This window comes from Humulus lupulus, chromosome 6, assembly GCF_963169125.1.
Source record: "Humulus lupulus chromosome 6, drHumLupu1.1, whole genome shotgun sequence".
Taxonomy (NCBI): Eukaryota; Viridiplantae; Streptophyta; class Magnoliopsida; order Rosales; family Cannabaceae; genus Humulus; species Humulus lupulus.
The window spans coordinates 42,655,879-42,668,504 of record NC_084798.1 but is presented as its reverse complement, the minus strand read 5'-3'; the positions used below and the strand labels follow the sequence as shown (position 1 = coordinate 42,668,504).

The window sequence follows — 12,626 nt, the reverse complement described above, 5'->3', positions numbered from 1 at the left end:
AAAATCTTTGAAAATCACATTTTTAAAGAAAAAAAATAGGAATGGTACAACAATGAAAAAACAAACAAAAAAATTAATTATAAAAAAACTCCTAAATAATTTACAACCATTCCTTTTCATCCATTTTTTTAGCTCCAACCAACCACACACTGACTAGCTTTTTATAAAAGAAATGTTTGAAATTAAGATTTTCTTCTAAATTCTATCATTTTTCTTTTTCAAAAATATTAATTTTACACTTCATAAATTTAACATTTTATTACACATCAAATGACGAATATTATGATAAATCGTTTGAGGCAATTGAGTAGAGAAGTGTCTAAATATGTGGTGGCTAATGTCCAATACCTAAAAAGACGGAAAAACAAACACCCTAACATAAAGTAACAATTCATTAATTCACACGGGATTTCTCAAAAACAAATTCATCATGCAAACCTTGCGCTATCTCTAAAACTCTTCATCCATGCAACAATCATGGCCTCCTCTTAAATATGGGACAAACTCCCTGAAGAACACCCATTGCTATCTATCAAAACTGCCTTAGATTCTGAATCCTGATGTAATTTTCATCACCAAATCTAACTCAGCATTTTAAAGTTGCATCTCCTTGAACCGAAACTTCATAGCAGCTAGCTCTTCAACTTTGCTATAATATTTGTGACCTTCCCACAAAGAGACATCTACTAATTTCTTCCAAAGCCCCCCTATCCACAGTTTATCATCAAAACCTTGCGGTGACCAGACATCTTCAACATCAGATACGCAGTCATCTTCAACTGCCCGCCTTCTCTTCTTGTCAACAAAGTCATCTAACAGTGGAATGTCAGGTTGTATCGTTTCATTGTAATGGTTTGATACCAAATTTTCTCTTGCTTGTGACATTTCAGGAAACTTGTTCTCATCATCTTTATAGTCCAGAACAGGAAGGCAGCCAGAGGACCCAAAAGAGTTGGGCAACATGCCAATCGGACATGGATTCCAAGATGTTGCAACAATCCATTTTCTTGAAATTTCTACATCTCCATCTGTAGTCTTTGCTTTTTTTACCTTGATCCGACAATGTTTTATCAACTCAAGCTTCTCACGAGCTTGGGAAATGGATTCATCTGGCTGGATAAGATCCTTCGAATTGAATAAAGAAACATCATTCTCAATAATTTCTGAATTTGACAAAACTAGGAAGGATATTTTGTTAAGTTTCTTCATCAGATGGTTGTCTCCAATCAACTGGGCAATAAGGATGGCCGAATCCAGGAGCTGCTTGTTGCCAGAAGCTGACAACACTAGACACTTATGCACTAGTTGCATCAGTGCTGCATTTGATAAGGATGAATCTCCCGTTGATTTTACATCTGCTGAAGAAGTCTTAAAAGCTTTATGACCGTGCTTTAATTCCTTGAGGTTACTAGCAAGCCATGCAAAAAGAGAAGAGAGGTGTTCAACTTGGTGAATCTCTGCACTATTGTCAGATGATATAAGTTGTCCTCCTGAAGTAAAAAATCAAAGAAAAAGAAAGATGAATTACAAATGGAGACCCTTAACGCAATCGTATAACTTAAAACTTGGGAGTATATGGGGTGAGATATTTCTCATTAGAATTTGAAAGAGAAAATAAAAACATCAATAACAGCTGCCTAATCATAAATTCAGTCAGTTATTAAACTTCAGAAGGCAAATCAATCATGAGCGACCAAGGAAAATATTTATGGGCCAAATCTCATATTATTTTGTGGACAAATGCTCAAGTAATTTAATTATTATCCCTTTAGATCTAACATGAAACTTCAGTCACCCAACACATACAGAATATAGGAGAATTTTCTAACAGATCACATTTAATCAGAAACAATAAGCATCTAAAGTGCTCAACTTCAGTATTACTGTAGCTTAATTTTAGTAAATTATGCTTTGCATATCCTGTCACCAGCAGATGACTGAAGTAACTTGCCTTATCCAAAATAAGATGTACTTGTTCAAACAAAAAATTAACAAATTTGCAAAAACATAACCATCCAACGATGGCTGAAAGAAAATATATATAGCTACCCATAATTCTCTCAAGGTCAACTTCTGTTTTTCAACTTCACAGATAGTTATGATCATAAATAAGGCCACACACACATGCGAAACATAACCATCCGATGACTGAAAGAAAATGAATATAGCTACTATGTAAACATCCTTTATGATCATAACTATCTGTGGCCTTATTTATGAACAGAATCTCAACTTCTGTTACACACACACACACCTTCCATACATGTGGTTATTTTGCTAATTTTCTCGAGAAGGCACACTACTTTATGTGCTTATACCTTTGATACATAGATTAAAATGCATTGCTTACTGATTAGTAGCACAATGAAATGTATCAACGTGCATATCAGTATATGATGAGAAGACACTAATAAAACATCACACAAGTAGAGTTGCTTTACCTATTTCATCTTTCTTGGTTTCCTGGACCTCAATCATACCAAGAACTGCATTAAGAAGAGCAACGAGTAATTCTGGCTGCTTATTTGAAAACTTTGTTATAACAAGCTTCCAATCATGCAAAAAAGTATCTATGCTGGGGCCAACCTGGGTGTCTTCTAAAAGCTCCATTGAATGTGAGGAATTTAAAGTCTTAAGCAAAAAATCCAACACTATTGATACAACTTCTGAGGAACAGGAAGAATACAACCCAACAAGATTTTTGACGACATTCGTGATCTGTTTCTTGTTACCTGAACGTAAAAGCACATGTATAACAACAATAGATGCAAAATACAGTAGCTAAATTCAGTCTCCCACATTCAGAGTCATATAGACATAAAAATCAAGCTTTAAGTATGAGACATGAGAATTCAGTATATTATTAGTAACTATCTGCTCCTATACTGTTCAAGCAAAAAAATTATAAAAATCTCTTGGTCCTGTGAAGATAAATCTAACCAATTGAGAGTCAAGAACACATCAATGGACCTATGATTAATTCAAATAGAGAAAATTAAAGAAAAGAACACTGTAATTGTAGGTATAAAATAAACCAAGCAAAATAAAAGTTTCACACATACGTTTTCCCTGTAATGGTGAAGATGACAATTCAGGACTCTCCTTAGCTTTCAAACAGAAGGCCAATTCACGGAGTTTAGACTTGATTCTTTTTCTGATCTTAGTTGTACTGTCACCTTGAAATGGGACAGCCTTCTTCTGTGGTTCCCAATAGTAAGATTTTAACCAATCAACTGCCTGGAATCATCAACACAACAAAATATAACTTCCCTTCAAATAGTTAAATCCCACTTACAACTTTGTAAGCTGGTAATAATTCTGCCTAGGCATTATTATGTATCAGACAAATAAGAAAAGAACTTGAATGCCACTACAATAAACCTTTATTATATTCAAATCATTGATCAAAGAAATTTCAAAATATCAAGGGTTACATAATCAATGTTTTTAACTAATTCAAGGTGTTCTCCACCAAATAGAAAAGAGAAGCAATATTTCACAACATAATATGATATCATTACCAAAATCTAACAAACCTCCAATCAAGTTTACCTACCTTTGTTAGGCGCAAAAAGAATCAACAGGGCAAGCTACTAAGGCAGCCCTGTTGGATTAAATGTCGTGCTTAGGTGTTGCTAAGTGTGTTTGCACGGACACAAGTCTTAGAAGATTATTCTCATGTTGATAATTGGGCGGTAGATCTCATGTGATCGTCAGAATAAGAACTAAAAGAATTTTACCGAGCGTGAGAGGGGATGACTAATTTTTGGGAAGGCATCGTGGAGCTTTATTTCAGGGACTGAACCAGGCTTTCAAAATTCAAGGTAGTCTGTAATTAGTTTTTATTTGAAATACACAACCTTTCAATTTTACACCTATAGACAAAAGCCTATTTGATGTAGACTGGATAGATTCCTGTACACTCCGTCATGGTCAGGTATATTTATTCTTTTGTTCGTCAAGAAGTGTTGGTTCGTGTTGTGTTGGATCATAGCCCGATTGTGTTAGATTCTAGCCCTCCTTGGGGGCCAAGTCCGTTCAAATTTGATAATTCTTGGCTAGAGCATAAGGACTTTTCTAGCAGTTTTCAGAATTGTCGGCAAAGGTGCAAGGTTGGTCGGGTTTTCGTTTTATGTCAAAATTAGTCTTGGTCAGAGATAAAATAAAGGAGTGGAGTCAGGAAGTCTTTGGGTCTAGGAAAGCGCTTAAATAGTTGCTGGAAAGGAGATTGTTTGCTGAAGATAGAATAGAGGAGGGGGATTGTGGAATGACCATTTTCACATGGAACGATCCATGGCAGCAGATTGTTTTTGAAGAAGAGAGAAGTGTTTGGCTTAAGGTGAAGTGTTAATGGGCCAGGGAAGGAGATGCTAATTCCAAACTTTTTTATAGTATTCTCAGTGCTCGAAAAGCTAGAAACTTTATTTCAAGGGTTGAGGAAAAGGATGGAACTGTTTTGGATAATGACGCTGATGTTGAAAAGGCTATTGTGGGATTTTATTCTTCTTTGTATTCTTCGGTCTTTAGAGATTGGATTGGGGTGGATGGGATCTCTTGGTTTCTTATTCAGTTTGTCTTAGCTTCTTTAATTGAGCGGCCTTTCTTTGAGGAAAAGATAAGACAGGCGATGTTTGATTGCGATGGGTGTAAGGCCCTAGGGCCAGATGGCTTTTCTATGGCAGTTTATCAGAACAATTGGGATATTGTGAAATGTGATCTTTTGGAAGTTTTTCAAGGTTTTTTCACTGATGGAGTTATTCATGGAAGGTTCAATGAAACCTATATTTGCTTTATTCCTAAGAAAATAAAAAGTTGTCGAGTGAGGGATTACAGGCCTATTAGTCTTGTCACTAGTCTGTATAAAATTATATCAAAAGTGTTGGCTTACAGACTTCGAGGAGTTCTGTCAGACACAATAGCAGAAACTCATGGAGTTTTTGTGGAGGGTAGGCAGATTTTGGACACAATTTTAGTCGCAAATGAGGCGATAGAGGAGTGCAGGAGAGGGCAGAAAGGGTTGGGTGATTAAAATTGATATTCCAAAAGCTTACAATTGTGTGGATTGAGGCTTCTTGGATTTTGTTCTGGATAAGAAAGGGCTTGGTGAAGTATGGAGGAGGTGGGTGCAAGGATGCCTGTCTTCTGTGTCTTTCTCTGTGTTTTTAAATGGTCGCCCTAGGGGAAAATTTAAGGGTTCGAGGGGTCTTCGTCAAGGGGATTCCTTGTCCCCTTTCTTGTTTACTTTGGTGGTGGATGTATTGGGTAGAATGATTGATAAGGCTAAAAGTGCTTCGGCTTTTAGAGGTTTTTCAGCGGGTAATGATAGAGTTGATGTCAATCATCTTCAGTTTGCAGATGATACGATTTTCTTTGCTAACGATGAGGATTCCTTGGTTGTGCTCCTGGACATCCTAAAGGTCTTTAGTGTTGTGTCTGGATTATCTATAAATATGCAGAAATGTCAGCTGTTGGGGATTAACCTGCCAGTTAGCGGATCGTTGGGCTAGTGAGATAGGTTGTGAAGTGGGCCAATGGCCAATTCAGTACTTGGGCCTTCCTTTGGGGGCTTCCTCTTGTTCCAAAGTGTTTTGGGAGCCTGTTATTTCTAAATGTGATAAACGGTTGGATGGATGGAAGAGTGTTTTTAGTCACGAGGTGGCAAGTTGACTCTTCCTTTAGAAAGTAAGGCTTTATGGCATAGGGTGGTGAAGAGTAGGTAATGGTGTAGATGGTGGCCATTGGGATACGGGTTGTGGGGGGAGAATGTCAGCTCGTGGTCCTTGGAGAGATATCTCGACTTTGTATGGGGATTATAAGCGATTGGTCTGTTTTAAGGTGGGGAGGGGGGATAGGATTCATTTTTGGAAGGATGTCTGGAATGGTGATGTTTCCTTAAAGTCGCAATTCCCTAATTTATTTTTGGTGTCCATGGCCGAGAATTGTTTGATTAACAATCTAGCAGTATCGGAAGGTGAAAGGAGTTCAAGCGGCCTAGGATGGAATTGCATTTCAAGAGGAATTTGTTTGATAGGGAGGTCCCTAGTTTGGTTCAGTTGTTGCACTTGCTTCAGTTTGTGGATCTTTCGTCAATATTGGAGGACAGGAGGCATTGGATTCCAGACAACAGGGGAGTGTTCAATTGCAAGTCTGCCTTTCATAGTTTGAGCTACCCTCATTTAGGCCAGGAGGTGTCTTGGACTAAGAAATTATGGAAGAGTGTCGCTCCCTCAAAAGTTAAATTGTTTGGCTGGTTGTTATTCTTGGATAAGTTAAATGTCCATGTTAACTTGCAGAGGAGAAGGCTTTTTCACTATTTGTCGCCAAATTGGTGTGTGCTGTAAAATGTGGGGGAGTCAAATCGTCATTTATTTCTTGAGTGTTCTGTTACTTGGAATGTGTAGGTTAAAGTGTTTGCCGAGTTTGGGGTCTTGGTGTATGCCTTCTTCTTGTTCTCAATTGTTCATGTGCCATTTAGAGGAAGGAAAGAGGATGGCTCGTTTATGGCAGAGTACTGTGCTGGTGACTTTTTGGGCAATTTGGCTGGACAGAAATAGCAGGATTTTTGAAGACTCCTCTTGTTCAGTGGAGGTTCTCTAGGATAAGATCAAATTCTGGGTTGCTACTTGGGTGTATAGATCAAGAGGTTTTGAGGGGGTTTCTTTTATGGATCTTTGTAGGGAGTGGGTTAGTTTGTGGCTGTAACAAATTTTGGGAAGTGGGTTAGTCTTCTGGGCCTTGTTTTATAGTTTCGTTACCACAGTATTCCTTCGCCATAAGTGAGGGCTCTCAATGTTATTGAGAGAGGTCATCTTTGACCTCCGTCTCTTTTTCAAAAAAAAAAATCTGCCATGTACCTACCATAATCTTATCAATGGATACAAACTATATTCTAGCACACCATCCAAATAGTTTAAAGATGCGGGTAACAATGGTAGCAAGTTTTTTCATCTCAATATAAGTAAAAATTGATCGTTAATTATATTAGCTTTATAAAACAAAAAGGCATTATTAAGAAGAATAAGAACTATTGAGCAACATTTATTTTCTGATTCCAAAGAAGCATACCTTAACCGAGGCACTACGAACTATCTGAAGTGCAGGAAGCTCACGATGTGAACCCTCTACAATGATAAAAATGCCAAGGTAAAAAATTAAACCTTTAAAACTGGAAAAACTAATATGAGAAAGTCACAGGATTTTACATTCTCTATCATCATACTACAATAAAGAATGAGGTGTTCAAAAAATCATTTACATTTTAAGTATAGTGCAGCTTACAAAGTTAATTGGGTTTTTTTGAATGTTAGTTAAGACTTAATTAAGTTGGTTACCAAAGGAAAGTGACTCAAAAGAGAGGAGAAAAAGAAGTCACTTACCATGACGAATATCAATCAATGTACGTGGCATATTAATGGCATCAGCAGCCACAGCAATCGAAACCTCACATTGCTTACGTGTTTTCTCAACAACACCATTGACAAGCCTTCAAAAAGAGACAAACATGTGAGCCCAATCCACCCATGCACATACAAACAAACAAAAAAGACAACAAAATTAAGCAAGATGTATGTGAAAACTTAAAAATAGAAGCACACAAAAAGCGACTCATTTTGCCACTACTATGAAAAAATTATGGAAAAGCATCAAGTCAGCATTGCATCTCTTATTTTCTCGGCATTATTCCAATATGTGATCATTGATATGTTTCATTTCACTCATAACATCCACTTTAGGCACCTGCCAATGAACTAGTGAACAATCAAATAGACAAGGATCCTCACCTCATGATTGCCATGCAATACAGCATAGCCAGCATTTCGTCTGAAAGTGAATCATCAAAACCTTGATTTGCTCTATTTTTATTTGAAGCATCGATAGTTTGGTCCTTTCTAAATTCACAAATAAAATAGATTACCTTAATCAATTGTTAGCCTTAGCCATTATATATATAATAAATAAATAAAAAAACAGATTTATGAAAAGGAAAAGCATAAATATTGGCACAGAGCCCAAACAATCTAAAATGATTGAAATAAAAGATCTACAAGTAGCAACAATATTAGGACAACGATTCAAACAGGTAATAGGTCTGTGAAATGGAAAACCAAAACAAGTACCTAAAATGAGGATCTCTCATTTGAATTTCAATGATCGAAGCCGTAACTTCAATTGTAACAGGAAGACAACCTCTGCTTCCCCATGTTGATATCTGATATCCAAGAGCAACCAATTATATTATAATACATATTGACACACAACATATGTCCCATATCTCAATCCCATAAACCACTGCCAGTACCATCATGAACCAATGCTAGATAAATAATACAACTCAACATGAAAAGAAAAAAAAAACAGTCCTGACAAAAAAAAAATAGTAAGCACATCAGTTTGCTCCTTGACTTTCTAATTTTATAACCATGATCACCCTATATCTATCTATCTCTGTCTCATTGTCCCTTTACGAAAACTAAGATTTTCAGCCTTGCCAGCCTGCCTTGTGAACTACAAATTCCATCCAGGAATTTGAAGCCTTTGAAAAGGCACCCTGTCCTTTTCCCTTTCACTTGTTTTTTAAGCCTGGTTTTTTCTTCTAACAAAATGCTCAAGTGGGTTCAAATGTGATGGTGATTTTCTACTAGCTTTTGGTGAAAAAAAAAAATACCTCAGCTCAAGGCTCTTCAATAGATTATCGTTGAACTGTCTCTCCATAACCCTAGTTTACCAGTGTATTTGTATGTAAATGCATAGATAGTCGACATAGCAAGAGTCTTACCTTTCTAAGAGCAGAAGAAACTGCGTGGAGGGAATCAGAGAAGAGAGAATCATAGACGAAGAGCCATTCTTCCCAGCTCATCCAAGGCACCAATTTGAGACCATACGAAGATGAGGACAGCGTTGATGATATTTCCTGCTGTTGAAATTCTCTCTGCTCCTCTTCGAATGCTAATATGGACTCCATTACCAAACCTTTATATATATATATAGATACTCTCTGAGTCAATTCTCCTGAAACTGATAAATGCTAAGTGTTCCAGCAAAAAAACTTGTAATTTAAGTGTTAATAGTAATTTTTTGTGTGGCAGAAGTGGAAATGTAATTGAAGACAGACCCACCCACTACACTTTTGAGAGTGAAGTTAATAATCACAGTGATACAATAAATAATCCCACAAAACTAACACAATCTTAATTATTTTTCCTTGTCTGGAGTTAATAACAAACATTAAATAAGGATCCTCCTGGTTGCATGTACCAAATGGGTACTTCATTTCCCATTTTAGCCAACTCTAGTTATTCATTAAACTGGCAAAATTGGTGCATAATACAAAGAATACTCTTTAAAGTTATACAAGGCAAAACAAAATCAAAATTATATTATTTTGTGCTTAGCACTGTGTTACAACTAGATGATGCATAAACAAGAATTATCCTAGCATTTTTTTGAGTTAATGTCTATTGAATAGTGACACTTATAGATCAAATTTCATACCACCACCACCACTCTTCCCTTTGCCATTTCCATTTCCATTCTTTTTTCCTTTATTGAACATACGAGTGGAAGGTTCAGTCCCTCTGGATGGATTTTGACTCAACAAATGCTTTACATCAAGTATACCTTTTCTAAAAACACCTTGACTTGACTTCAGAACCCTGTCCTCTGGCCGACGCTTCACTTCGGATCTTTTCACACCACTGCCAGAGTTCCCACTAGAACTCCCACAAAACCTACCGAGAATCAACCTCTAAAAAAACTATAGCAGTTAGTGCCAGTGCTAAATTTGCTACACTGCAAAGTTCAATGCTTTCTGCATAAAACAGGGGAATGTTCACCATACCTTACCACCAAGGGAAGCCACCTTCCTATTCTCAAATGCCTTCTTTTCTTTCCATGTCATATGCGAGTAACCTTACATGGAAAAGTTAAGGTTAGGATATCATTATATCTTGGACAAATCAGCAGATGAAACAATGACGAATCAGATATACATAATTTAAGAAAATTCAAAGGTATTCTATTTCTAACAATCCATCTAATTACTTTTCAGACACCAGAGTTAGAAGAAAATTACTGCATTAGTTCTAGATATGATATTCTGTCAGTCTTACAAATCAGAAACTTCTACACCCTTGAATCCTAAAGCTGATGAATACATATGCATCATGCAGTAAAAGCAAAACATCTATATGATGCTACGAATCATTGGTATATAGTTAAGAGCCACATGATTTTCAAAACATTCCATTAAAATGTGCCTTTTTGTTTATGCATTCCCAAGCATCTGAGGTTTAATTTCCAAGAGAATGTTGACACAATAAAACGATGCTGCTTAATAATGGCTTGAGATTAATCACACTAGTAATAGAAGTGCAAAGTGAAGCAAGCAAACATCTTCACTATTGTAAACTACACATCTTATGGTTATGTCTATATCAGTTCAAAAACATGCAAAACGTGTTTTTTACAGGTAATCTTTTCTTTCTTCGAAAAGTAATCTTATCAAAGATTTTTGTCCAATTAAAAGAACAAAAGAAATAAATCATTTTGGTAAATAAAAATTAAAGTTGGAAGTAATCAACGTTTCTGGACCCTGATATACCAAATAACGACACTTGGACCAAATACAAATTAAGCTAAAGTTAACAAGTCTCTTCAAAACATCAATCAGTTTTCTCTTAATTTTCCCAGCAATTAAGCTGACATGAATACGATCCTAAATGGTAGAAATCAACTACAATATTACATTGCACTAGTTGCTTCTCTATAAGCAAGCAAATATGACTGTTACATACTTCTCTATAAGCAAATTCAATACAGAAACTCATGAAGAAACCAAGACATTCCATGTGATTCTGTATTTCACCTAACACAGTCTCTGTCCTTTCTATTGGTTAGGCCTTTGCTTTGGCAACAGAAAGGTCAAACCCATCATACTCCATACTCTTTCAAAAACCTACATTTGGAAGTTGGCAGCCCCGTCCTTGGGCAAGCTAAACACAAACGAAACCCTTCAAAAAAGGCGACCTTACATGGAGATCTCCCCAGATTGGTGTGATCTGTTTTTTTTTCCTTCCTTATCAAAAAACAAAAAAGGCACTTCGCTTAGATTAGGTGCTCACAAGGCATTATGCATCTGTTGAGGCTTATTTTGCTCCAAGCAAATCCAGTTTGCTTAGTGGGATAAGGATAGGCTATGGATTGCTGTGTGGTTACTGGTTATTCAATGTAAAAATTTAAAGAGGTTTCATTTTCTGATCTTACAAAAAATTGGCAGTGTATTATGTAATAGTTCTTCCTAGTACTGTCAGTGTATTATGCCTGGTATTATTTCTGTTAATCAATCATACAAGTTTTGAGGGTTCTTTTAAAACCTAACAAAACCAAAACCAAGCCACTACTGCCACCAAAAAGAGCCTAATAGAAAACAGAGATCAACTCATTTTGTGTTGCACCCCAATAGGCACGTTGTTAAATAAAATAACAAATCCCCTCTAACTTAAAAACCTTCTAATAATCCCTTTACCTAGCTCTAAGTTCATTCAAAGAATTTTTCCACTAAAATATAATTAAAAAATTTATTATGGTTTCAATTCAATAAAATAAATAGCGTGAAGATTTCGTGGTTCTCAAATGGAGATGTCTAGTCAACAAAAGTTCGTTAATATTAGAAACTGAAGTAAACAATTGTAAAAAGATCATTATGAGCAATTAAGGTGTAAGAGAGTGAGATTCCACCTAAACCAGCAAGTAAGACCATATAATCAGAACTATATAATTAAGGAAAATTAGTATTTAGTAATCACTCATGAAACGAATCTCATTTCAACGACCAAAAATTTTCTAAAGAAAAGAGGCGAAATTAAGCCATACCCAAAAGCTCAATATCTTTCATAATATTCTTCAGGTCCGTTCTTTCGTCTTTTCCATCGTCAAGCTTGGACATCTTTGCTTTGTTTTACCTTTGAAAGGGGGCCATCAGGCCGGCGTTACTGAACAATCAATGGGGAATTTGGAAGATTAGGGTTTGTAGCTTTCACCACAGGACTTGATAAGCAACCAAATATATAGATATATGAATGATAACAAATAGCGATATCAAAAGTAGAATCCATAAGAAAATCAAGCAAAAAACAATCGATAGCTCACCAAGAAGAAAAGGGAGGAGTAGATTAGAAGAACATATTTGTAGGGTTTTAGATAAATATTCATTCGGGTTTATACTTTATAGCAATAGTAAAAAACGTGTATGTATTATTTTAATAAATAATAATAATAATACTCATAGTCATATTATAAGGACAGAATGTGTAATAAGCACCTTAAAAATTATTTCTCAAAAAAAAAAAAAGCAACCCTTCCAAGCAATACTATTAGGGAAATTTTATATTCTATGCGTAATAATATTGTGAAATTTTTTAATATGACAACATAAAGAATCTTTTCACTAATATACCCTTCATATATTTTAGACAAAAATACCTCTCTTATTTGAAAATAGGCCTAAATATATCATATTCAACATTACACACATTTATCTCCCTCTTCCTTCTCCATCACTCACGCCCACCACAACCTCCCCACAGCAGCAGAGCACCACCTCCGCACGTTATCGCTACATTACCACT

General features: G+C 36.0%; 1 protein-coding gene across 7 annotated transcripts; it reads right to left on the bottom strand.

Annotated features, from left to right (window-relative positions):
• Positions 1-239: 239 nt before the first annotated feature.
• Positions 240-12,277, bottom strand: LOC133782105 (pre-rRNA-processing protein las1). 7 transcript variants are annotated; one of them, XM_062221296.1, is made up of 12 exons: positions 12,148-12,277; positions 11,872-11,990; positions 9,839-9,909; positions 9,493-9,745; positions 8,777-8,970; positions 8,118-8,209; positions 7,782-7,889; positions 7,377-7,483; positions 7,066-7,121; positions 3,063-3,237; positions 2,442-2,732; positions 240-1,490 (listed from the first exon to the last, which is right to left on the bottom strand). In XM_062221296.1, exons 2-12 carry the CDS (start codon positions 11,942-11,944, stop codon positions 595-597), a joined length of 2,316 nt encoding a protein of 771 aa, XP_062077280.1. In that variant the 5' UTR covers positions 11,945-11,990; positions 12,148-12,277; the 3' UTR covers positions 240-594. The 7 variants fall into 7 exon arrangements, with proteins under 7 accessions (XP_062077280.1, XP_062077282.1, XP_062077283.1 ...); XM_062221298.1 differs by having other exon boundaries at positions 8,777-9,015; positions 9,619-9,745; XM_062221299.1 differs by having other exon boundaries at positions 9,619-9,745.
• Positions 12,278-12,626: the final 349 nt, after the last annotated feature.

What these genes read in the sequence shown, in the direction of transcription:
- LOC133782105 (XM_062221296.1), bottom strand. Translation starts at nt 11,944, where the DNA reads ATGTCCAAGCTTGACGATGGAAAAGACGAAAGAACGGACCTGAAGAAT. An exon ending in ATGAGAGATCCTCATTTTAG is followed by an intron (nt 7,890 to 8,117) that starts GTACTTGTTTTG and finishes TTGTGAATTTAG; the next exon opens with AAAGGACCAAACTATCGATG. An exon ending in TTCACCATTACAGGGAAAAC is followed by an intron (nt 2,733 to 3,062) that starts GTATGTGTGAAA and finishes TTTTACGTTCAG; the next exon opens with GTAACAAGAAACAGATCACG.